The sequence below is a fragment of the Nannobrachium achirus genome (genome assembly GCF_963921795.1).
Source record: "Nannobrachium achirus genome assembly, chromosome: 1".
In the NCBI taxonomy this organism is placed as follows: domain Eukaryota; kingdom Metazoa; phylum Chordata; class Actinopteri; order Myctophiformes; family Myctophidae; genus Nannobrachium; species Nannobrachium achirus.
The window spans coordinates 43,052,191-43,080,029 of record NC_137810.1 but is presented as its reverse complement, the minus strand read 5'-3'; the positions used below and the strand labels follow the sequence as shown (position 1 = coordinate 43,080,029).

The window sequence follows — 27,839 nt, the reverse complement described above, 5'->3', positions numbered from 1 at the left end:
GTCTCCTCTACCTCCCTCCCAGGACCAGGCTGCGTTCGAGGAGAGGATCCCTCGCTTCAAGCAGTACCTGGAGACGCGAGGGGCAGCACTGAGTCAAACCACCGAGTTCCTGCCTTACTACGCCCTGCCGTTTGTTCCAAACCCAACCATCCACCCCTCCTTCAGGGAGCTCTTCCAGGTGCCTGGCACAGTTCCTCTCTGAGCACATTCCTTCTGAGTAGCTTGATACGCCCCAGAGTGTGTTGTTGCCGATGATCAGTGCAGTTGGTTTCCCTCGGGGACGTCGTGCCCCTATAGACTAGATTTTTGGCAGCAGTTATACTGCTTGTGGTAAGAATAGAAGTAGTAGTACCACTCACAGGAGCAGCAGCGGGCATTGTTGTTTTACAGCGGAAGCACCAGTACCAATTTGTACCAGTCACAATGGAAGCAGTAGTGGCAATAAAAGTTAGTTTGTAGTAGTATCCTAAAGGCTAAAATGTAATTTCGACATCAAATTCCAGGTCATGTGTAGACCTGGCATCCTATAGTGTGCATAGTTTCAACGTACAGATAGATTGTTTTATATTCTTCTGTTTAGACTGATGATAGGTTCTTGGTTTACCTAGGATCCTACTGTAGATTGCTATTTCTATACATTTAATGTATTACCTTGTGTTTTCTTTACCTACTGTAAATCACTCTGGATTAAGAGCGTCTGCTAAATTGTAATTGTAAATTGTAGTTTATTTCTGAACTCACAAAATCGTTTACTACTAAATCGATAGTGACTAAATTGACCAATGGTTAATTGAATAAAGTATACTGGTGCTTCCATGGAAATTTAACAGTACAGAAGTACTGTGACACATTTGGGCTAAAAGGATAACACAAAAAAGCCCTGGTTTCCATTGTGGTCTTACATATTCAATTAATCAACAGTGCATAAAGTATTATCACTTTAATACATGCCACAAACAAGCAAATACATAGAACATTGTGTAACTACGGCACAGCTCTCACAAGCAGAACAGAATATTGTTCTTTTACACAGCAACGCAGATCTTAAAATGTCAACAGTTACAGATGGACAGTCAGTATTCCATGGCACCTCCCTCCCCCACCTCGAATGTAAACAGCTGTATTTATTCAGGAGCCCTTTGCTAATAAGTCATGTTTGTTTAGGATGCCTGGATACCACAATTAAAGGGGCGGCTGGAGCCGTTTATCTCGGCGACACTGAGGGCGTCCAACACTCCGAGGCTGCTTAGTTTATATGTATCCTTTTGTCTGGTCACTGGTGTGTGGCCAAAAGGTTGTCATGTTTGGAAAGTGAGTGACGACAGCACAGCAGTGCCAAAAGAAATGTGAGAGACGAGGAAGGACTTGTGTGACTGGAAGGTGGGTTGTTCTGGGAAAGAGTAAATCTTCTCTGTCGGGTGGAAACCTCATTACGTCCAAAACTGGCACTTTTCTTTCAAATTCAAAAGCAGATCTACAAGCTCAAAACGTGTCGCTTTGTGCCGCATTTCGAGCTTGTAGATCTGTTACTTTTGAGGCTTTTGTGTGACTTTGTACTGTAGTATGATCATGTAGGGTGTTCATTTACGAAATTTTATGGAGATAAGAGGTTTCTACACGACAGCAAAGTAATGAGTAACACAGATCATTTCTGTGGAGGTGCACTTGAGCAAGGCACTCGACCCCGAAGCTCAACAGCGGAACGCTACGTTGTTACTGCTGGGCAGCTCCCGGCTGCAGCTGCGTGCGTGCGTGTAAAGCAGGGAGCTTAAAGAGAAGAGCGAGTGTGTTCAGTCAACCATTCTAATGGAACATGAAGATGCAGCAGTGCAATAAGGAGGTCTAGACATTTTGGAGTAATGTTTGTTCAAGGTTTCCTTTATTCACCAGGGTGTAATATCAGTAGAAAGTACCTCTGTCAAACACTGAGCTGCAAACAAAGCGCAGAGATCAACTTTTCACATTAGCGCTGTATTGTGCCCCATGGCGACGTGTTTGTGTGTGACTGACTGTGATCCTGCCAAATGGCCAGCGGTCAAAACTCACTCTGAGACTCTGACACTTCACAGAGTCGCCTCACCAAACAACAGCCTTCACATTAAGTACAAGTTTTTGAGGCCCCCGTAGGCAGAGAAAGACATTTTAAATAATAAATCATCCAGTGAAGAGAAGTCACTTCAAGTACAGACTGGCTGCCAATATCGCCTTCTCCTGGCTGACAAGCAGATCTGAACTGGCAAAAAAAATGGATCCAAACCTTCTTCCAGGCAGCTAAGGAGGTCGTTAGCATGCACACAGGTCACCCGAGGCTGGACGTTTCATAATCCATAACCGCCCTCTCAGATTGCTTTTCATTGTATTTTTTGTTTACTAAATTGCTACGTTCGAATGCTGCAGCATCCGATCTCGCCATGACTCACCATGACTCACTCAAACTCACGTTGCGTTTTAAGGTCAATTGAGGAAAAGATAGGCATTACCTGGAGACAATTGTTACAGTGGATCAGCTTCCTCAAGCTGGAAAATTCTATCCCGCTCTGGCAGATTAACATTACAGTAATGTTATAATCTACCAAAGAAATTGTTAGTTAGTGGTTATAACTGCTGAATCATTCAAGGTGTCCTGTGCCAAAGATCAGTTGGCAGAATGCTGAAACCGAATCTGTTCACTTATTGGAAATCGTTTTGGATGAGTACACCATATGTCTACAATATCAACAATTTAATTTGAGCCATTGTCTGTTAATTGTTTGGTGTATATTTCCTTAAACACACTTTGTATAGAAGGATGGTGGGAGGACTACCAAAGGTACTGTATCCGTCATGAAGAGTGAATATGTAGGCCCTATGGATGCAATCTTTGATTTGGATGAAATACAGTGAAAAGATACTGGACAGAATTATGTGTTAGTGTATAATGTGTCTCCACACACAGAGGCCATGCAGCAGTTGCAGCTGCAGCTCATTGAGTCTGACCGGCGGGCCGCCAGCTACCTGCGGCGCTTCAACACCATCAAGGCCGACTACCACAACCTGATAGGAGTGGCAGCCGAGCTGGTGGATTCACTGGAGGCCACTGTCAGCGGAAAAACGGTGAGACACACACCACCTAATATGCACTGCACACAAGGGCAAGCTCATGTGCACGTTGTCACAGTCAGTTGCCACTTGCCATATGCAATGCCAGTTGTTCTTTTGCTGTTCTTCCCAGTGTACGATATATGTGACATCACTTCCACTATCCGCTTCTTAAGCCGTGGCATAATTTTGTAGTCAGAGTCAGACCCCCGCCACTTCCGGTGGGGCCAAGCAGTTGTATTGTTAATATGCGCAGTACTGTGTACCTCGCTATTTCAACGGATCCAAGACAAAAATAACGACTAAAGTATAATTCGACCACTTTCCTGTCAACAAGAAAGAGAAGAGGAAACGCTGCAATTTTTCCAGTGGTGGAAAAAAGCGTGGAAAACGCTAGCCCTTTCTGGTTCTCCAGCGCATTGGTGTGTAAAGTAACTAAGTACATTTACTCAAGTACTGTACTTAAGTACACTTTTGAGGTATTTGTACTTTACTTGAGTGTTTCCAATTTCCAATACTTTTAGCCTACTTGTACTCCACTACATCTCGGATCCAAATATTGTACTTTTACTCCACTGCATTTACCTAAGTAAAACAATTGAGTACTTTTTCCACCACTGTGAGAGCAGGGCAGGAGACACAGACAGACAGCCTCTGTCTTCCATGCTGAGAATAACACAGCGTTTTTTAAACTATTCATTTCATCAATATACTGTATATATCCTCCTTCAAATCACTACTTACCCCAACATCGTCCATAAGAAGTTGTTTTTGTTATCATTATATATTGAAACTTTAACGCTACGGCGCTGTTCTCATTTAGCTCTGGTCCGTAGTGTTAGAATGAGTTCTCCTTGAGGCTATGTCACCGATGAGCCCTTGCGAGGCAGGAAAGGCTGCGCACACTCGTCTGTAGTGTGTTGTTGCGCAGAGTAAAGGCAGGTAGGTATGTTACTGTTATTGATTAAATATATCGTTGCCATGAGAGATGTTTACATTATTGTCTGCTAAATAAACCAGCTGTGTTGACGTTATATCCATGGTCTGTCAGTTACCTGGACTATAACTGTTGGACCAGATAGACCTGGTCTTCTACTCCTGTTCCAAACACATTCACACGCAGTTACACTCTCACACAACTCGGAAGGGAACACAGACAGAGACGCATGCATAATAGCTAAAAGATAACATAAAGAATAAACACAAATAAAAAGCACCTGTTACATATCCTTCACAGAAATGACAATGAACCTCAGTCTCCACTTCCAAATTCATTCTTTATTAACACAGACATAAACATAGTTGCCCGCCGGCCTGCCTAGTGCCTCCGCACGCACACACGGCACACTGTGAACACTCAAGAGGCCTGGTGTGTTTTTGCAGATCTCCCTGGAGTACCTGCAGAGTGTGTGCGTTCGCCTGTTCAGCGGCCAGATGAGGCAGAGTGCGTCACAGAGTGTCGACTTCACCAGGCCTGGCACCGTGAGTGAGAACCCACTGCGCTCTCTCTCTGTCTGTCTCTCTTTGCCTCTCTATCTCTCTCTCTCTCCCCCTCTCTCTCTCCTTCTCTGTCCTCTCTCTCACCCTCCATCTCTCCCTCATTTTCACACCTCACAGAGAGGACAACAACACACTTAATTCCCACAGGCGTTCAGGTCAAGGTGTTGCTACAAAACAACCGTGTGAAATGAAGTACAACTGCATATCCTCAACACTCAGTATTATTAATAGCGGGGAGCAATTGCTTCAGGTTGGGTTGAAGCACAGTCAATCGTTTTTGCACGAAAAACCACAGAAATATGCAGATTAGATCTTTGGGTGAATATTAAAGTGAAGTGGGAAATGGAGTTATTAATACATTTTAAAAGGGACTCAAGTAGCTGTATTTACTATAAACCTGCTAAATACCATAGGCTCACTAATACAGAACTTGTAGTCATGCGATTAGATAACAGCGTCTTTTGTACAGACTAATGGCAGTGTATACACAACAGTATGAGGATGATATATGTACAGTGTCAGCCAGCCTACCTTGTATGTAGATATACTGTAGCAGCAGCGTATAATGAGAAATATGCCATTGGTCAGCACCTACTGTACGTCAGCTGGCAATTGTCCTGTATGTCCATAAAGTACTTGGTACATTTCTACATCCCTTGTTTCTTTTTGTAGTGACCTTTGTACTTCACATACATCATACAATCATCCAAGGGTAATTTGTTTCTGTGAGAACATTGACTAAAAACTGACAAGCTTAGCATAAACTGTTCAAATTAACAAAATAACATAATTTAAATGCCTCTCCTTTAGCTTTGAGTTGAGATAATCAGATTAGTGCCAGACAGTCCTTAGCATTCTGCATCCTGTTTTAAGTAACAAAGTGCAACAGTTTCAATAGAAAGTATTGTCATTTGAGATGTTCTTAGAGTTCACTTGTGAGTCCACAAAAACTGTGCTTTTAAGCCCAAAGGCGTTTTACAAACATACTAGCAGCACCAGGTCAGGAAACTCTTTCATTCACTGTCTGAGGTTTTCCACAGTTATGAAACAGTTACGTGCCACTGTCTGGTGGAATAGAGCAGTGGTTCTCAACCTTTTCAAGCCGTGACCCCCCATAATAATCATTTTTAATCCGCCGGGGACCCCCACACCTTGACGAGCACTTGGAATTGTAGGAGTTGAGGCATTACATTTAGTTTGACTCTGTTCCACAGATAAATATTGTGAAAATGGCAGCTGTACAAGCTCAAAACACCTCTTTCTTAGATTATTTGACAATTTGGCCAATGTTTGACCAGTTGACCAGTATAGTTTGTTGATTACCTTTGATGCAGTAATCGTCTTTTTTCTTTTTCTTTTTTTTTTTAAGTCTTAAAAGTCCTTAAATTGTCACTTCACTGTCATCCAAATCATGTGTGGACCCCCCTGGGGGTCCCGACCCACAGGTTGAGAACCACTGGAATACAGTAGGGCTGATTATGGTGTTCTGCCACAAAACTGATAATTTTCAATCACCAGTTGAACAGTGGGGGATATGAATGATGATGTGCTTCTGCATTTTTCTCACTGTCACACAATAGCAATATTCCAGAATCACCATCACGCAATAGCAATTCTCCAGAATCACCGTCACACAATACCAATCCTTCAGAATCAGAAAAACTTAAAGCTGCACTCTGTAACTTTCAGGTCCTACTGGGGGAGTTGAACTCTGAGTCCGCCTCATGCAAGAAAGTGCCGCAATGTTTACCACTGAGCTAATGGAGCATGCCTGCTTGCTCAGGGGAGAAAATGAATTCTGCCCCTTGGGCAGTAACATTCCAAACTGTATTGGTCCTCCTACCCAGACCACAGGATCTAAACGCCTCAATAGAAGAGCAGGGAGAACATTACCATCATTAAAAAAGAAAAAAGTTACATTGTGCAGCTTTAATACCATATCAATCTTTACCATCTATAATGGTGGAGAACCTTTGACATTCAAATCTGCTGTAATTGCATCTGTGTCACTATATATACTCTGTTTCATGTCATTATAACTCAAAAACTCCTTTCTTTGTGTGTGCGTTTCTGCTTTTGTGTGTGTATCCTTGCGTGTGTGGTGTGTGTGTGTTTGTGTGATGCTCTACCCATAAAGGGATATTACTCTATGAGTCCCTATGATGACGGCTATGTAAGTTTTATAGAATTTCATCTTTACATACTAACCCCACCCCAATTGTCTTGCCTCATTTTCCCGCCGCTCTCTTTATCTCTCTCTCTCTCCACATCTCTTGGTTCTTTACCACTCCTATATCTTTCTTCATCTGCCTTTGTGCTGCTTGCCCTACATTTCGCTCCATTTCCCTAGAGTTGGAGACTTTAGATTGCCCTAGTTTAATGCAATGTATGCCCTTGTTCCTGGTAAGAATGGGCCCTATTATCCAAGCCGCTTCTTCCAACAAAGACAAGGGCTTCCCTCTGTGAACGTCGCTGACATTAAACGTGCCCTAGTCCCTGAGCGCTGTCGTCATTGTCTCCCCTCCGCCCGTCCATTCAGTTCTAATGCTTACAGTACCTGGTCATTTCAGTTCCACTAAAGAGCAGGGGGGTCAACGTCCGTCCAACACTTGCATCCCAAACATATCGTTGCTGTCGGGGAAGAAACCGCTTTATCTTCATATTTGAACATTTTTTTATTGTCATAAATTAGCGGCCCTATTTGATCATACTGCAGCCTCACACAGAAATATCAAACGTGGTTCGATTGAGACTTTGGATGACCCCATGACCTTTACTGTAACATCACCCTTTGGCCAAAATGAGCATTTTGCGCACAGCACAAGATACTGTATCTCACAATAGAATGGGCCGACAATTAACAATTTGTGTGACTCCCATTACCTTTCGTCTAGTGCCAGTGTGAGTTTGCACACAAGATAAAGTAGGCATGTTGCAGGATGAACCCCACTGATTTCAGGTGGCACCATGACCTTTCATTTTATTTCACTTGAATCATTCGGTTGATATGCAATACTGCCACTGAGAATCATTTGTTATTGTTAACTTATTTATTTAATGGTGAGAGCACAGGGCTCTTATGGATGACCATGGCGATCTGTTCAATGAATCTGGTTGGGTGTAATAAGCAGCACAGCCTCCAAGGGCTGCTAGTGGGGAATTTAAAAAGTCCTTAAAAATTCCTGTAGAGTAGGTGTTAAGCGACATGCGCGTGACGTGACGTCATTAAATGAGCATCCACCCAAACACTGAATCACCAATACAACACTGCTGGACATCCAACGGATGGCGGTTCCTTAGCATGACTGTCTCCACTGTCGGTGTGAATGTTTCTGAGTGGGTGAATCTGATCGCTTTGGATAAAGGCGCTTCAGAAATAACAGACCGTGTGGGTGTGTCAGTCAGCTGACAATGTGCAATTTGGTTAATAATGAATCGTTGATGCAAGCGTGCATTATATAACCCAGATGGTTCTCAATGGAAGGGGTCATTACTTAAGGCTGAATGCATAAGGAGTGCCGTGGAGGACTCAGCATGCATTAACCTGAATGATATACGACTAATCATTTGCAGTTGAATACTTCCAAGTTCCAATAATGTCATATTTGCTCGGAGACCGTTGCTTTACACTTGAGTCAGATAGATACACTATATGCTGAATTCACAAGACGCTATTTGAGAGCCTACAGTAACAGAGTAGACCTGCCTAAAGCCTAGTTGTTTTACTGTGTAAGATACTGTAAGCTATATGCTTCATGGCTCATAGTTCTGGGCATTTATACTCAATAGGTCGGGCTCATTGACAAGCGTGACAGGCATTCCCCAATTACGCCATGGATGAGCCAAAAATAATCTGGCTCTCAGGGGTTGTCTTACACCATGTAAACGAGGCTTAATATTTCTCTTGGCCAAGTGACATACGCCTTTGGCTGTGCAGTCTTTCAACCCAGCCGGCCATGAGCGATGGCTGCTCACCTACGTAGAAGAGTCAGGTTCAGCTAAGTCTCTCGATGACAGACGAGACTTCTACTCTGCAGAAGTGAAAAGAGGACCGAACTTTTCTTTGACGATGACTAGCCAGATTGGGTTCAGCTTGATGTTTCTTCCCGTTAAAGTAGCGTTTGGGGGGTTTCTGTAGAGCAGTGAGGACCCTCTGTCTGATATGCATTATGCTATTATGCCTGCTCTTCATGTAAAGTGTCTTGAGACAGTGTGTTATGTATGATTTAGCACTATATAAATCAAATTCATTGGTTCATCGATTGATTGACGTTTGGTTTCCCATGTGGGTTTGAATCAAGGTAGTTGCGTAATAACTAACCTTGACAAAGGTCTACAACAGAGGTCTTCAAGGTTTTTCAGGCCAAGGACCACTTAGCTGAGAGAAAGATGAAGCAGAGACCCCTCCCCCTACATACTGTACAGTATGCAATTGTGTTGCAGATGAAACCTTTTCATAGATAAATTCATAATCATGTTGGAATCATGTTAATGTGTATTTTCAGACATTTAACCACTTAAACCATCAATACTTAGTAAACTTGACCTTTCACACTGTACTTGCCTCTGCACCAAACCTAGACGAAAAATAGCAGATCTACTATATACAGTAGTTCTGCTATTATTTTTGGCTAATCTCCTCAGAATAGGGATGCTACGGCTCAAGTGGTAATAAAAAATAAAATCACACCTAGTATGAAGTAAGCAGTGCTTTTTATGAGTTTCATTTCATTAAGTGTCTCACGAAGCTTGGTCAATGTGATCCGCACAGCAGACATTGGACAAAGCCAGATGTTTGAGCTTAGCTCCCTCCAGGCGCACCCCTCAAAAGTTCCTATCACAAAGATCTGGCGGCCCCCCTGTAGTAACTCTGAGGGCCCACCTAGGGGTCCCGGACCCCCCCGTTGAAGAAGACCCCCTGGTCTAGAAAGAGCAGATGAGCAAACGCAAGTCAACAGGAAGCCCTAAACTCTAACCCACATGTCTTGAATCTTTAACATTAGATATCTCTCTCTCCCCTCTGCTCCACAACCTTAAAAATCCACGGCTACACTTCTCAGAATTCAGGATCAGGTTTGTACTGGCATAAAGACTGATTGTTCCCCGTATCGCAACACAACACCATAATTGAGGTGCAATTATAACCCCCCCGCCCCACCACCACCACCACCACCTCCTCCAGAAAACAAGCATGTGTCTCACACATTTGTTTTTCCATTTATCACTATCTCCCTGTGTTTACTTGGCTAGAGGGAGAAACCAAAACTTTCACAGCTTAATCCTGCCTGATCCCATTGAAACGACAATAACACCAACAATGGGTGACTACTTACTCATGCATATTGTATTGTACTAGTTAAACATCAGTACAATTATATGGAAAAGTTATTGAGTTCCCTTCCCATTGTATGTATGGCTGAATGAATAACTTGTACATGAGTACAGTGGGGAGTGAGAGGACAGAGAGCGGGGAATGGCAAACAGGTCTAGAGCTGGGCTTGAACTCAAGCCGTTGCACTTATGTGGTCCGCGCATCCACTGGTTGAGTAACTAGAGTTCTCTGGCGAAATATAATGCCAGTTTGAGTCCTTACAGCTATAGGAGAAGGGGAAGACCTGAAAACGGGTTTCTTTCAGCTGTTGTCCTCACTCCTCAACACACCTGTGTTGACCCTGTCACACCTAAGGTCACAGTGTAGTGTACCTGCATGGCCCGGGTCCTCTCGCTGGTCAGATGTCACAGTGAAACATGCTTTAGGGAAGCAGGGTCTGAGGTATCTGGCTTCAGCCCCGGGATCACCCAATCCCTCCAACGCTACGCCAGGGTCCTTCTCCATCACCTGTTCCTTCCTCAGGGAAAAGGTCATAAAACCTTTCTGTCTACAGGTTACATTTCAGGGCCAAAAGAAGTCCCCTTTCTTTCAGGCGTAAGAAACACTTACTTTGGAAATCCCCTATGCTATAGAGCCCATAGGGAGAAGTGCCATGATCCCTCAAAATGGAATGAGATGCCAACTCACTAAACCCCCACCTTCCCTCGTCTCTTTCTCTCATACGATTGGTCGTTGGTGTCCCTGTCACTCATTTTGCATGGGCAATATTGCCATATAACGTAGATTACAATTGGGTATTCAGCGAGCATGTTCCAGTAGCTCACGCATGATGCACTCACTCACGGCCAAACCCCTAAGAAAACCTTCCAGTACAGAAACTAACATCATTCTATACTAAGTATGGTAAGTATTTATCCTTGATACATACAAGACAGTCACATCAATATGACCGATGATGACCATCTTGATCCAAGGCTAGTAAGTAAGTGGCAGTAAGCGATGCATGACGGAATGTGGTTGTAGGATTTAGGATGCATGGAACGATGCCTGTTTATCTAGTGACATATTTTATTGTAAATATAGAAGGTGGTCACAATGAAGTCTGAGAGTTAGAAATATTGTGTTATAAAAGAAGTGTTTTCAACCTCATGTGTGTCTCTTTATCTCTCTGTTTTATTTCTGCTGTATCTCTCTCTCTCTCTCTCTATCTATGTCACTTACTAGGCCTCCTCAATGCTACGAGCAGCCTTCGCACCACAGTAAGTCTTCTACTTAAGCTGGCATACTTAGAGTTCCATCGACTTAAACACAGAATACCCAGCCTATATATTTGCCCAGTGGGGGCGAGGGGGTGACAAAAGGATTGAGAGGGTGATAAGCCATATCGGCCCTCGGGCAATTCACAGAATGGCTGCATAGTGCATAACAATCAAGCACCTGCTGTGTTCTCAGCCAACTCCCTCCCCACGCCAGTGGGGGAATCCTGTTGTGTTCAACGGGGGGCAGTTCCTCATTGACAGTAATGCTAATCTGCAATATATATTAATGTACAGTGTTGATCAAATGCTATTTTCTCATTGTCTCTTTGTGAATAAATAAGGCTATGACTATCTGATGAACTACATTATTATATTATGACAGAACCAAAGAGGTGCCCCTGCTGCCCTCTCTGGACTATGACAAGCTGAGGAAGGACCTTCTAGGAGGCACCGACAGACTAAGGGCCTTGCTGCTTCAGGCCTTGCGCTGGGTGAGATATCCCCCTATGAGATATTTGCTTGTCCACAGATGCCAAGTATGTTATTTAGATATGTTGTTTAGACAGATGCTTGGTTTGGTATTTACTTGCTAACCCAGTTACTTACTTAAACGCTTAATTCTTTTCTTGGCACTTACCCTACAGTCTGTATAGTATACACCCCTTGTTGTTGGTTGACTAGGGTCCTTGACATTCAATCTGATCTTGCACTTTGCAGTTGTGCAGTCTCACTGCATAAGAGCATCTGATCTGATAACTGCTTAAATTGTAATTAGACGTAGAATTAGACATAGAATGTAATTCAGCTACAGTCTGCTTTAGAATACATTTCTGTTCAGATTTTAAGGCAGAGATTCTCCAGAAGAGCTGGTATCACCTCAGCCATACCTACAGTATATTGTGTGTACAATATGCCAAGTGCTGATTCTTTGATACAAATGTAACTACTGAGTACTGACACATTTTACGTTCTAAAAAACGCTCCACCTCCAACCTTTGCTCTTTGACACACAGACAGACAACGGTTTTGTCTCATTGGGAATGTTTGATCCAAACTGACTTCTTGTACATGCACTGAAGTGAAAGTGTTAATGCCGTATAAAGCACAGTTTTTAGGCCTCCTTGAATGTTGTTGTTGTTGTTTTTTTTTAGAGGTTAACCCGCTCCCACCATGGTGAACAGAGAGACACGGTGCTACAGGCGTACATCAGTAATGACCTGCTGGACCGCTACAACACCAGACAGGTGTGCTGCTCATCGCTTCATCTCACTAGATGTGTGAATGAGTAAATGTAATAGGGGTGGGCGATACGGTGATAATTATCGTTGAGACGATACAATGTCTCCACGATATGCCTTTTCAGAGGTATCGTATATATCGTGATACAATTGATGGAGCCTTGTAAAAAATCCTGTTTAATCGTTAATACAGAGATTCATTCCAGAATTCAATTTAAACCTGCATTTTGGTCTAAATCAGTAGTTCTAAAACTTTAAAATGTCAAGGTCTCCACTTAACTCTGACAGTATACAAATGAAACCAAATGGACCGTTAAGGGTCCATTTGGTTTCATTTGTATACTGTCGGAGTTACATACTTGTAAAGTTCAATTTAGACCTCCCAAAAGGAACCCAGAGAGTCTTGTTTTTGTCAAGTAACTTGAAAAATAACCATAAAAACCAACGTGAAAAAGAATCGTGATAAAATCGTCTATCGTAATACAGCTTGGAAAAATATTGTGATATTGTTTTTTTCCATATCGCCCACCCCTAAATGTATAGTACATTGTACAAGTGCGCTGTGGTCTACAGTAGTTAGAAATGTGATATACATATGCTATACATATGCAAAGTTTGTACTTTGGAGGAGGCATTAAAACAATTATGTTGCATGTGTACAGTGGTCTCCCTCCTCAATTGTTTTTGCAGTAGAGAATAGAAGAACATCCATCTGAGGTCAACTCTCAAAGCACCGCCCCCATAATAGAACCGTTTCTTCTGAAATGACCTCAACCTATGTTTTGAGTGGCAATAGCACAGTTCTTTAGTTCTTGAGTAACTGCCCTCGTTAATATTTGAATGGTCCCAATGCAAAACATTCCTCATATCATGTTCCCAACCTTTCAACCTGCTCAAGAAGTTCGTCAGAGGGCTGAACTGAAGGACTGACTTTCCTTTTATCTGACTCTTGTCCTTTATTGTGTTTTGTTTTAGTTTAGTTTGAGGTTTCTTTTCCCCCGCTTTGTGCAGCCGTGAGCCACGCCAACAACTCCCATTCATCTAACCTATAGCCCCAGGCTATATGTTTAAGAGCTTTGCCTTGTGTGTGTAAATCTTCCTCACCTCAACCTTTTGTCTGCGAAGATGCGATCCCATGAGGCTGTGAGGCCTCATGGGACGCTGAAGTCAACCTTAGAGTTTACACTGCTTTATGCTGCCTGACAATAGCAGCGGGGCGTACATTATCATATCATCAAACCCCAAACATAAACTGGCTGTTTGTTGGGCAGGACTTGACCTCGCCTATGTCATGTGGCTCGTGCCTTTGTGGTGTGTTGGTTTGTGGCTCCTAAGTGGTTAAAGATGGAAATTTCCCGAGGAAATAGTTGACCGCCACAAGTTGAGTGTCCTTGTGAGTGGTCAGATCAATTATTGACACGCTTAGTTGAAAATCCCCCTGATAACATTTCCTGTTGGGACAAGCGATACCATTTTGTCAACTTCACGATGGAGCTCTTCAAAGCATGCTCTACAGCTGGAAAACCAATTTTAGATAAATATGCATGTTCTTCATCTGTGCAATTTTAGCTTGTCAAATGCATTCCATTCCTCCTCATTTCCTGGTATGATGAGCAGAATACAGTACATATCATTGTGTCACAATCAACAAACAAAACAGCTTTAAAAAGCATGCTTTACAACTGGAAAACCAATTCTAGCCAAACACGCTTGTTCTTAAATCGAAGCATCCTCCATGCACTCATGCCTAAATGTTGTGTCCCCATTGCAGAAAACTGTGATTCATCTGATGAGGTCCAGAGATGAGGTTGTCCGTCAGTACGTGGCTCGCCTCATCCATGCGTTTGCCTCCCTTGCAGAGGGTAAGTGCTCCAGTATACACCATTAGGTTGGTTAAGTATTCAGTATATTGTTGCTGTTGGGCAGAAACCTCCTATCTCCATATTTTAACTTTTCTGTTTTCTTTCGTAAATTAACGCCCTACTTGATCATGCTACAGCGTCACACAAAATGAACAAAAATAGCGATTTTTAGAAGTTTGAAACGTAAAGCGATGCGTTTTGAGCTTGTAGATCTGTTACTTTAGCTGTTTTTTTTATTTGAATCCTGACAATTAACGGTCTAATATGAGCTTTCCACCCGACAGAGGCAATATGTAGTAGTTGCATGGGCCTATTCTAATATAATTGGTTCCAACAGCAGATGTTTCTCTTTCAGTGTAGGAGCCATATAAACCCTTTATCTCTTTAAGTGAAAGATATTGAATGAATATTGATTTAATATAGTGGTCAGAGAGACTTGCAAATATATTCCATAGCAGTGTGCCATTAGCTACAACATGGCTACGAAGGGTATTTACTTCTTAAATTTGTTTTGCAATAGCTTTCATCTCCCAGACACAATACCTAACCCGTCATGCAGAAAGTGGTTGTGGTTAAACTTCACTTATCCAATTATCTTTTCATCAGAGGAGGGGAAAGAGAGACAATTTGCAACCCTTCCTGACTCCCAACCTCATCCATGAGAAGAACGATTTGTTAATTCGGAAACAATATTCTATTCCTGTTTAACACTATAAATAATTGAATTATTATGTCAAACGAGTACTGAGACGGGTAATTATGGCTTTGGTCAGAATGTATTGAGAGGAGAGCCCCTTAAGATGCAGCATCTCATTTTAGAGGGGCACACACACACACACACACACACACACACACACACACACACACACACACACACACACACACACACACACACACACAATACAGTTCGCTTGCTCACCCTCTCCCATCCTCAGTGGTGTGATATGGATTTTAGAAGTGTGGGTCCTCTAAATTCATGATGTCATGCGTGCACGCTGTTTTTATTGTTAATTAGTGTGCATATGAGGCGCGCGTGCGTGCAGCAAAATAAGTGTGGGCTCGCCGAGCCCACGGCATCTCACCCCTGCCCATCCTCACCCCCAGCCCTCAACAAATGTTCAACAAAAACATGGACAATACAATACAATGACCTGAATCAAAGTCAGATAGTACAAACCATTGAACTGGTTGTTTTGAGATGTGAATAAGGAAGTCCTGAAGTGGCCAAGAGAAGTAACAGATCTGAGAGAAAGAGGAAGATTGTTCCAGTCAAATGGAGCTTTGTAATGGAATAAACTCTAGGCAAATCTTTAGGGCTGACTGTCCACACTGATGTTTATTAAGCAAAAGTTTTGAAAACAGCCAATCTACATGGTCACGCCTCTGCGTTGTGAGCATGTAGATCATCTATTTTCACAATATTTATCTGTGGAAAGTAACGACGACTGGAAACGAATGTAATGCCCCAACTCCTACAGTTCCAAGTGATTGTCAGGGTCGGGCATCCCCACCCAGTTCAAATATGATTATTTGGGGGTCAGCCTGAAAAGGTTTAGAACCTAGTATAGCAATGCCATATTAAGGCTCAGTCCTCTTCCCCAGGGCTTGAATCCCACCCTAGACTCTTGGCTGCATGTCCTTCCCCATGTCTGTCTCTCTCTCTCTCTCTCTCTCTCTCTCTCTCTCTCTCTCTCTCTCTCTCTCTCTCTCTCTCTCTCTCTCTCTCTCTCTCTCTCTCTCTCCACTGTCACTATTGAATAAAGACTTGAAAATTCCCCTCCAAAAAAATAAATTCAGTTTATTGTTTTCTGACAAACACATTATAGAGGAAAAAGTTACCCCCGAGTCACCATGTAAACTGATTGCTAAGCTAATCTCATCAAACCTATTTGGCAAAGCTACTCTAGCCAACAATCTATAGCTTGGGGGGGATAGAGGTTGTTATTAGTTTCAAGCCCACAAAGCTGAATTTACTGTCATGCGGTGGCAAATTGATGAGCTATTCCTCTACATATGACACCAGGCCTGGAGCATGGCAGGGCAAGTCCATTTATCCCATGAAGCGAGCTTATTAGTTGTCTCAGGGTTTCTCAAAGTGGCTGCTGTGGCACCCTAGGGTGCCGTGACGCAAGTCCTGTGGAGCCGCAGACCACTTTGATAATAATATTATCAAAGTGTTCTGGAATGTATCAATACCACTTCAGTTTAACCACCCTCTTTGTAAGACGTACCACCAAACCTCCGTGTCTGAAATAGCCAATCCACGACCACAAGCTCACACCTGGTGAATGTTATTTTCAGTCTGTTGTATGGAAACCACTGAATTCTTTCAAGGTTTGCTCGTGACACACACTTTATCTTAAGGGGAAGTATTTACATATTTGCGTAGTGTAATATGGCATAAACGTAAAGTCGTATATAGCAGTGGTTCTCAACCTGTGGGTCAGGTATTTGGGGGGGGGGGGGGGTTAAAATATGATTATTTTGGGGGTCGCAGCCTGAAAAGGTTGAGAACCACTGGTATATTGCACTGCACGGCACGGCACGGCACAGCACTGGACTGGACTGCACTGCACTGCACTGCACTGCACTGCGGTAACCAAGTGTTGTATCTCAGCTTTGTGTGGTCTTCTTCTGTCCCCAAATGCTTGTTACATTACCTGCCCAGAGTGAGGGATGCTCACAGGTACTCAACCAGGGGAAGTTCATAGGATTTTGTTCCCACCCCAGTTTCGGGACGCTGAAGGGGGATTTTTATTTATTTATTACGCAGCCACTACTCAGTGGAATGCCCTCCCTTCAGCCCTGAAATCCCTATATTCCCTAGCAAGATTTAAGAATGACCTCAAATCATGGCTAACATGACTAATCATGGCTAATCATGGTTAACACTAACAGGTCATAGTTAGATCCCCATCCCGGATAGCCACTCTGCATTGGATTCTTCTCTTGGGGTACCTCTTGTCCTATATGTATTGCTCACAACTTTATATATATTAGGATTTATTTTGAAACTTTGTTTCATCATGGTTGTTTGTAGGGTTTGTTGCGTGTTCTATGTTTCAAGGCACCAATGGAATGCAATGGAAACAACTTGGGCTTTTTTGTGTATAATCCACGCTGACGTTTTCCTAAATAGTGCCTTTGTTTAAACTGCCAATAAAGTAATGTGTTGCTGTTTCCAGGTCGTGTGTATCTCTCCCAGATCCCCTTTCTGCTGAAACTCCTGACAGAGACCCTGAGGAGGGAGGAGAAAGACTCGGTAGGCCGAGAGAACATCCTAGTAGCCATGCAGAAACTCAGCCTCAGGTATTACTTGATGTACCAATCTTGAAAACATTTAAAACAATACAATGGCTATTATATTTCCTTCTATTGTTTTTGTAATGATGTTCACAATGATCTTTGGACGGTATTGTATCCTTAAATTCCAATTTTGAACATTCTGTGCCACAGGCACAGAAGGGGCCAGCTATATAGGGCTACTTGTGTGCACGTGCAGAATTTTGAACCTTCTGTACCATACACAGGTGTGGCACAGAAGGGGCCAGCTATATAGGGCTACTTGTGTGCACGTGCACACACAAGTAGACCAACACACAGTGCCGCCGCTACCATGACGCACAGCACACACTGTGCGTCGGGCACCACACTGTCAAAGGGCACCAAAGAAATTGCAAAAAAAGAAGAGCCAAGCCGATCCTCATCATAATAACTAATATGTATTTGCTCCACCTAAACAATAATCACGGGCCACGGCATGCATGCGATGATATGAGCGTGCATGATGCGATGCCTGATCATCCCTGGCCCCATATATCCTGCTCAATGGTTTCATCCATTTGAGCAGCCTGAGACTCACTCACTCACACTCACTCACACACTGACTAGCTCACTATATTTAGATGCTCGTTTCATCCGTGTGCTTTTTTGTTTGGTTTTGTTTGCTAGTTTGTTTTATCTTTGCTAATAATAAGTTGGAGTTATATTAATTATTGTATATCAAACATTCAGATGTTTTGATAAAAGAAAGTTCTTTCATAACGTCATAATGTCCAAAACTGTTACCTTTCGGGATTCAAAAAAAGCAGCAGAAGCAGATCTGCAAGCTCAAAGCGCGTTTCGAGCTTGCGGATCTGCTACTTTTGATACTTTTGTATGTTTACAGTTTACAGTTTACAGTTTAGGCATTTAGCAGACGCGTTTAATCCAAAGCGATTTACAATAAGCAAATAAACATCACAATAATAAACAAGATTAAGTGTCAGTACATCAACAGCAATATAACAAATGTAAATGAATATCTATCTAGAAAAAAAAAAACGATATAATCCGTAAAAAAAAGGTTTCTAAAAACCTAAAAACAAATGCTAACTAGCTTCATGTATGGTCATTGATTTTTCCAGTAGTGCTAAGGGTTTAGGTGGAGTCTGAAAAGGTGAGTCTTCAGTCCTCAGCGAAAGCTAGCGAGTGAGTCCGTTGTTCTAAGTGCGACAGGGAGTTTATTCCACAACTTGGGGGCCAGGAGGGCAAACTGTCTCGGACAAGTGGATTTTTGCCCTGGGGTTTTTAGCGAGGGTTCTGTCAACATCCCTGTGTTGGTTGATGGGTGTGCATGGGTGGGGGTGCAGGGGTTGATCAGGTTTTGGAGGTATGGAGGAGCCATACCTTTGGCTGCTTTGAAGGTCAGCATCAGAGTTTTGTATTCCGTGCGGGACGCAACCGGATGCTGTAGTAGTGTGAAGTAGGGCGTTAATTTGCAAAAAAAAACACAAAAAGTTCAAATATGGAGATCAGAAGTTTCTGCCTGACAGCAACGATAAACATTTTGCAGCCCCCTTTAGTAACTCCGAGGACCCCCTAGGGCAATGGTTCTCAACCTGTGGGTCGGGACCCTCAGAGGGGTCCCCAAATTATTTTGGGGGGTCCCCAGATGTTTAGCTAAATGTTAACATTGTTTTCCTACGCACCAGTAAACAGACCAACATACAGTATAAATGTATCTGCATATTTCTTAAGTGACAATTTCAGCAAGAGCCGTTGGCCGCCGCGTCCACGTCCATGGACGCGGCCGTGGACGCGTCCATGGACGCGGCCGCGAAAAAAACGTCCGTGGACGCGAGGCCGCGTCCACGGACGCAAACGGCCGGCCGTCCCGGCCGTGGACGCGGCCGTGGACGCAGACGGCCGGGGACGCGGCCGTGGACGCGGCCGTGGACGAGGCCGCGGCCGTGGACGCAAACGGCCGGCCGTGGACGCAAACGGCCGGCCGTGGACGGGTCCATGGACGAGGCCGCGAAAAAAAGGCAGCGAAAAAGAAAAAAAAAGGTGGCTATTGTATGTATTTTTTGATGGAGATTTCAAATATGACCTTCTTTTTTGCATAGGACAACTCTAACCTGCATCAATTGGTATTTTATAATTGCCAATTGTACCCCATCCATCTAAAAAACAAATTGGATGTCTATTGTATGTATTTTTTGATGGAGAATTCAAATATTAATTTCTTTTTGGGATAGGACAACTCTAACCTGCATCAATTGGTATTTTATAATTGCCAATTGTACCCTATCCATCTCAAAAACAAATTGGATGTCTATTGTATGTATTTTTTGATGGGGAATTCAAATGTTACCTTCTTTTTTAGATATGACAACTCTAACCTAAATCAATTGGTGCATCAACCTACTTACTATCTATCTATCTATCTGTCTATCTATCTATCTATCTATCTATCTATCTATCTATCTATCTATCTATCTATCTATCTATCTATCTATACTTCACCTTTAGTCCAGAAGAGAGTTCAGCCTCAGGAACTTGCACACATGGAACTGTGTCATGACTGTGTCATGGAGCTAAAACAGAGCTATGTTAAATACTCACAATGACTCTGATGGACCAATCAGGGTGGTGGTGGGGGGAGGGATCAACAATAGACAGAAACTGGATAATGCTTTGTTAACTGTCCCACCTAAGTCCCTGCTAGTCTGAACAAACATCACCTTCCCTCTCATAACACTACTACTACTACATTTATATAAAGCTGCTCTTGCATTTGAATTCAAGTCTGACACAAGTTAAGGTTAACTTAGGTAGTATTTCATTTCGCTGGCTTTTAGGGTCTGTGTGAGTGTGTAGGCTCACAAATTATTATAATTGTCATTAAGTGACTCTGAGATCTATCCATCCATCCATCCATCCATCCATCCATCTATTTATTTATACTTACTGTTTACATTTTCTATAAATATTTATTTCTATATAAAACTCAGTTGTGTGGAGTTATTGTGTGCCCTTTCTTGTTGCTAAAGAGTCCATTTGTTCACTAGACATTAAGTCAAGGTTACTATTTTGAGTTGAAGCTAAGTGTTTTATTGCTTTGTGGTTTAACATGATTTAAAAGGCAAATTCATTGTTATGGTTACTTTAGAAGACTGCTTTTGCATTCATGAGTTAAGAGAGCCAAGCTAATTCAAAGAGTTAGGTTAAAGGAACACAAAACATGACCTAACTCACAGCTGCCATTGGACAGACAGTTACAACATACTCTTATCTTTCACAGAACAGACAATTATCATTTATTTTATCTACTTGAGACTATGTAGCTGCTCTAGGGGAAATAGAGCATTATATCAGCCTATTCAATTGATAATGACCAATGGGTGCCAGTTTCTAAGTAGTTAAAGCATATTAACATAACAATATATGTGGCCTAGACATGGATATTGCCCAATCAACTCGTAATCTACAGAAATGTCCACCACATCACACAGTATAAAACCTAGTAGGCTTAGTGGATTACCTATGTTAAATCATGTCAGGTTAGTTTGGTTCAAGATTCAAGTATAATAATTTATGAGCCAAAAATGTGCACAAATGTACAATCACATCTAGGCTAGAATGATAACATAAAGTCCTGACTACTCCTTGTTATTGTGGTCCTAAATACTACAATGATTAGTTTGGATGCATTGCTTCTATCATGTCCAATTAAAAATAAATACATTACATATACAGAAATCTGCCTTCTCCTGTATTGTATTAGTGACATTCATTATAAATAGTAAAATAACAGGACAGAGCAAAAAAGGCCTCTGCAAAAAAGGCCTCTGCAACTAACCTAACCTAACACACACTATGTGTTAATGTTGATCAATATAATAATGTAAAAATACAAAGTTAAGTAGACCTAAGTAAGAAATAGTAAATACATTGTAATAATACATTGAAGGGGAAATGTAGGAAAACAAATGCAACTCAGCATTGAATTTATGGCAAACATTTTGCTACTCAACCCTTTCCAAATAATATACAATTAAGAAGTGGGATGTTCCACTTAGTAAGAGAAAGAATTAATGACATATATTTTTTTTAAAAGCTAGAAGACTCACCTATTATAGTAACCATGTGAATTGCTAATAATGTTATGGGCCAGATGTGTAAAGATCTATCACATTGTATTGTTCTTTTCAGACTCAACAATAATAATGATGATGTTACTTAAATGCTGATCAATGTGTGAATCTGGCTCTTATCAGGTGTGTGTTTTCTCTCCCTGTCCTGTGCTGTCCTCAGTTAAACCAAGACAGTACTGTTGTGACCAATGTGGAAAAAGCCTTCAGCTCAATTTATTATCTCAAAGTAGACCAGAGAATTCATACCGGAGTGAAGCCATTCAGCTGTGAACAATGTGGGAAGTATTTTGCTCGTCTGGACAATTAAAAGATCATAAGCGTTCACATACTGGAGAGAAACCTTATTGTTGTGACCAGTGTGGGAAAAGATTTGTTCAAAAGGGGATTTTAAAAGAACACCAGAGAATTCACACTAGAGAGAAGCCCTATTGCTGTGACCAGTGTGGGAAAAGCTTTACTCGATTGTCTTATCTCAAAATACATGAACGAATTCACACAGGAGAGAAACCGTACAGCTGTGTCCAATGTGGGGAAAAGTTCAGTTTAACGGCTGCTCTGAAAGTACACCAGAGATTTCACACCGAAGAAAAGCCTTACTGCTGTGAACACTGTGGCAAACGTTTCACTGTAAAATCTAGCCTCGTACAACACAAGAAGATTCACACTTGAGAGAGACCTTACTGCTGTCACCAATGTGGGAAAAGGTTCACTCTGAAGACGGCTCTGAAAAGACACCTGAAAATCCACACTGGTGAGAAGCCATATACTGCTGTGTCCAGTGTGAGAAAAGGTTCAGTGATATTCATCATCTCAAAGCACACCAGAAAAATCACACTGGAAAGAAACCTTATTGCTGTGACCAGTGTGGAAAGAGCTTTCCTAGACTGGAACATATCAAAATACACCAACAAATTCACACCGGAGAGAAACCTTATATCTGTAACCAATGTGGGGAAAACTCTGTCAGGTACATGTCTACCGTTAGAGGCCACTGGCATGAGTGCCTTTTTAGCTCTGTTGGGGCTTGGTGAATGTACTCTGTTGTTGTTTTTTTAATTATTATCTTTGTAATGTATGGTCTTCTTACCCTGTGGGCCTTGAGCCTGTAATAAAGTATTGCTGTGCAGTGTGAGTGTCTGATTGCATGTGATCAGATAAAGACACAACAGAGGCCTTTTTTGCTCTGTCCTGTTATTTTACTATTTATAATGAATGTCACTAATACAATACAGGAGAAGGCAGATTTCTGTATGTATGTAATGTATTTATTTTTAATTGGACATGATAGAAGCAATGCATCCAAACTAATCATTGTAGTATTTAGGACCACAATAACAAGGAGTAGTCAGGACTTTATGTTATCATTCTAGCCTAGATGTGATTGTACATTTGTGCTGTTTACATTTTTGTCTCATAAATTATTATACTTGAATCTTGAACCAAACTAACCTGACATGATTTAACATAGGTAATCCACTAAGCCTACTAGGTTTTATACTGTGTGATGTGGTGGACATTTCTGTAGATTACGAGTTGATTGGGCAATGTCCATGTCTAGGCCACATATATTGTTATGTTAATATGCTTTAACTACTTAGAAACTGGCACCCATTGGTCATTATCAATTGAATAGGCTGATATAATGCTCTATTTCCGCTAGAGCAGCTACATAGTCTCAAATAGATCAAATAAATGATAATTTTCTGTTCTGTGAAAGATAAGAGTATGTTGTAACTGTCTGTCCAATGGCAGCTGTGAGTTAGGTCATGTTTTGTGTTCCTTTAACCTAACTCTTTGAATTAGCTTGGCTCTCTTAACTCATGAATGCAAAAGCAGTCTTCTAAAGTAACCATAACAATGAATTTGCCTTTTAAATCATGTTAAACCACAAAGCAATAAAACACTTAGCTTCAACTCAAAATAGTAACCTTGACTTAATGTCTAGTGAACAAATGGACTCTTTAGCAACAAGAAAAGGCACACAATAAAGTTTTATATAGAAATAAATATTTATAGAAAATGTAAACAGTAAGTATAAATAAATGGATGGATGGATGGATGGATGGATGGATGGATGGATGGATAGATCTCAGAGTCACTTAATGACAATTATAATAATTTGTGAGCCTACACACTCACACAGACCCTAAAAGCCAGCAAAATGAAATACTACCTAAGTTAACCTTAACTTGTGTCAGACTTGAATTCAAATGCAAGAGCAGCTTTATATAAATGTAGTAGTAGTAGTGTTATGAGAGGGAAGGTGATGTTTGTTCAGACTAGCAGGGACTTAGGTGGGACAGTTAACAAAGCATTATCCAGTTTCTGTCTATTGTTGATCCCTCCCCCCACCACCACCCTGATTGGTCCATCAGAGTCATTGTGAGTATTTAACATGGCTCTGTTTTAGCTCCATGACACAGTCATGACACAGTTCCATGTGTGCAAGTTCCTGAGGCTGAACTCTCTTCTGGACTAAAGGTGAAGTATAAATAAATAGATGGATAGATAGATGGATAGATGGATAGATAGATAGATAGATAGATAGATAGATAGATAGATAGATAGATAGATAGATAGTAAGTAGGTTGATGCACCAATTGATGCATGTCAGAGTTGTCATATCTAAAAAAGAAGGTAACATTTGAATTCCCCATCAAAAAATACATACAATAGACATCCAATTTGTTTTTGAGATGGATAGGGTACAATTGGCAATTATAAAATACCAATTGATGCAGGTTAGAGTTGTCCTATCCCAAAAAGAAGGTAATATTTGAATTCTCCATCAAAAAATACATACAATAGACATCCAATTTGTTTTTTAGATGGATAGGGTACAATTGGCAATTATAAAATACCAATTGATGCAGGTTAGAGTTGTCCTATGCAAAAAAGAAGGTCATATTTGAATTCTCCATCAAAAAATACATACAATAGACACCTTTTTTTTTCTTTTTCGCTGCCTTTTTTTCGCGACCTCGTCCATGGACCCGTCCACGGCCGGCCGTTTGCGTCCACGGCCGCGGCCTCGTCCACGGCCGCGTCCACGGCCGCGTCCCCGGCCGTCTGCGTCCACGGCCGCGTCCACGGTCGCGTCCACGGCCGGGACGGCCGGCCGTTTGCGTCCGTGGACGCGGCCTCGCGTCCACGGACGTTTTTTTCGCGGCCGCGTCCATGGACGCGTCCACGGTCGCGTCCATGGACGTGGACGCGGCGGCCAGCGGCTGTCTCTCGACAATTTAAGGACTTTAAAGACCTTTTTAGTACTTCTGGTCAAACATTGGTCAAACTGTCAAATATTAGAGGCAGAAATTGTGAAAATAGCAGATCTACATGCTCACAACGCCTCGAATAGATCGAGTCAAACTAAATGTAATGCCAACTCCTACAATTCCAAGTGCTCCTGCAGGGTGGGGGGTCCTCAGTTAAAATATGATTATTTTGGGGGTCACGGCCTGAAAAGGTTGAGAACCACTGCCCTAGGGGACCCGGATCCCTTGTTGAAGACCCCTGGTGCAGGAATTGGAGGTGATGACATTTTCAATCAAAACAGAGGCGATAGAATCGCACGTCTGTGCCGCATGCCGCACAGACGTGGAGGGGTGAAGTCGAAAAGACACAGGGTCCCTAGGTAATACTATTCCCGTGCGAATAGGGCTCTCCAGTCTTTTGGGCGACCGTAATTTGTTTTTTCTCAGGTGAGGTGGAGAGCTGCTTTGTTTTGAACCACAATGGCTTGTTATCGTAATTCCCCCATGTTTATTGTGGCCGCACGTCGCACAATGGAACTTTAATTTCGCTTCTTGGCAGAGGGACACAATTTACACAGTGCCGTATGTATCAGATGTCTTTGTATATTCATGATAAATCTATGGGTAAACAGAACAAAGCCCGCCTCAGGCTTAGAACAACAAGGGCGACGTGTTGCCTCACCTATTTATCCCCTCGCTAATTACTGTCACGTTTTGCTAGGCGGAGCCAACAGACGGCCATGATTGCGGACGATATGATTGGCTGGCTCGTGGACGAGCTCCAGGACTCGGACTGCCTGAATGACTACACTCTGGTGTACTCGGTGGCTCTCCTCATGAACCTGTGCCTCAGAACACAAGGTACACCTTCTGCCTCAACACCAGCTGAACACAGGACACACACAGTCAGTAACCACAAGTAAATAAGGCCATGGGTACGTTGAAAATTATTCATTCGTTATCGTTGCCGGAGGTTGTAAGCCGGCCTTTGTTGAACAAAATATAAAAAATTTAAGATGATGGCCGGGTTTCCCAAAGCGATTTTAGCCCATCGTAAGCCCAACGTAGCTCACGCATGGTCGTAGAGACCAAGTCCCGATCGCCATGTTCCTGTTTTCATATGGTTTCGGGCAGAGCGACTTATTTAGCCCCCTACAACTACACCATCATTCAGATTTCACAAGCAAAGTGCTTAATAAAGTCTGACACCTGTCTAAATACGGTGCGGCTTTCTATAATTACCCGTATCCTCCGTTTTCTTTAATAAGAAGCCTTTTTATCCGATCACGGCCTGTTTATCTCAATGGGGTTGGTGCGCATGGGGAATGCCAGGAAATACATGGGGAAAACAGAACGCGATCGGATAAAAAGGCTTCTTATTAAAGAACACAGAGGATGTCTCTTGTCAGGTGGAAAACTCATGATTTTGAATTTTAATCCTGAAAAGTATTCAAATTAAAAAATATCAAAAGTAGCAGATCTACAAGCTCTGCTCGTTTTGAGCTTGCAGATCTGCTACTTATTTTTGTGTAACGTATGATCAAGTGGGGCGTTAATTTCCCGAAAAAAACACAAAAATCGTTCTGGTTTCATATCATTCTGCCTGACTGCAATGATATGAAACTTTGAATCCTTTTTGCTCTTGTGTTAAAGAACTAACCAACAATAAATGGAAAATCAATGCAAATCAAATTATCCTTTTTAAACGCAGTGCTCTGTGTTTGCCCTGTCAAATGCACGTCACGTAAGAGGTTCGTGACCTCATGGTCGTAACTGTCATATAGATCAAAACGATAACGCATCGTTCTGGGGAGGAAATCCGTTAAAAGGCTATGATGTCAACTTACTGTTATCCTCTGCAAGGCTTCTGTCCAGCATTATTTTTGATGGATAATTGCATTAAAGGCACAGCGTGGGCCCATTATGATTTAGCCCTGAAGAACAAAACCGCCAATCAAATTGGCTCTGTCTGCTGCGGTCTGTCTGAAAATGGTGTCTTAAGAATGCCCTGTTCTTCCCTCATGCAGGGGCGTTACAGGGGGGGGGGGGGGGGGGGGGGTGGGACTGAGTTACAAGGGCCCAAGGTGTAGGGGCCTTAACCCATTTAGGCCTAACCTATAGAATAGGGCTAAATCAGAAATTAGCCTACAAAACAAATATGTTGCTACATACTGTACATGTACTGTAAGCCCCTCCCAAACAGCAAAATGTGTTCCCGGCCTGATATATACTTTAGCTATTGAGAAATATCAGATATACAAACTCACAGCGCGGCACTCATGTGCTGCCCTCATGCGTCATATATACATGTATCGTCTCTGTCAGGTGGAAACCTCATTATGTCCAAAACGTTTACTTTTCAGGATTCAAATTCAAAAACGGCAAAAGTAGCAGATCGACGAGATCAAAACGCGCTTCGAGCTTGTGGATCTGCTACATTTGATGCTGTAGTGTGATGCTGTATTGTGATCAAGTAGAGCATTGATTTATGAAAACACACAAAAAAGTTAGAATGTGGAGATAAGAGGTTTCTGTCCAATAGCAACGATATCTAGAGTTTATCTGACTTAAATTCACACTGTGAACACCCTCTGTCTCTCTGTCTGTCTCTCTCTCTCTCTCTCTCTCTCTGTCTCTCTCTGTATTTGTCTGCGTCTTGTGTATTTGCCCCAGGCTTCTTTTATATATAATTTCTCAATCTAATACTGGAGGTCCTTTGATGTAATAAAAAACGCAGTAAATCAAATCTAAACTGAGTAAGAGTTAAGTTCCAAGAAAAACGAAAGAAAAATATCGTGACGGTTTCAGTGCGGGAGGGAAAAAAACAACAGCAACCTCAAAGGCCTCATTCTCGTTTTCCAAGAAGACGAAATTATGCAAAACGAGCAGGAATGCAGA

At 42.1% G+C, this 27,839-nt stretch overlaps 1 protein-coding gene across 1 annotated transcript in view; it reads left to right on the top strand.

Annotated features, from left to right (window-relative positions):
- Positions 1-27,839, top strand: part of armc9 (armadillo repeat containing 9) — a gene marked incomplete at its 3' end in the record, with an annotated part of 80,822 nt that overhangs the window by 3,822 nt on the left and 49,161 nt on the right. Inside the window, exons 5-16 of the mRNA XM_080729344.1 lie at positions 23-178; positions 1,165-1,257; positions 2,785-2,809; positions 2,936-3,093; positions 4,462-4,560; positions 6,716-6,751; positions 11,135-11,169; positions 11,552-11,660; positions 12,321-12,413; positions 14,179-14,269; positions 17,455-17,578; positions 25,663-25,802. Of these exons, the coding sequence (XP_080585470.1) occupies positions 23-178; positions 1,165-1,257; positions 2,785-2,809; positions 2,936-3,093; positions 4,462-4,560; positions 6,716-6,751; positions 11,135-11,169; positions 11,552-11,660; positions 12,321-12,413; positions 14,179-14,269; positions 17,455-17,578; positions 25,663-25,802 (1,159 nt within the window). The remainder of the gene's footprint in view (positions 1-22; positions 179-1,164; positions 1,258-2,784; positions 2,810-2,935; positions 3,094-4,461; positions 4,561-6,715; positions 6,752-11,134; positions 11,170-11,551; positions 11,661-12,320; positions 12,414-14,178; positions 14,270-17,454; positions 17,579-25,662; positions 25,803-27,839) is intronic.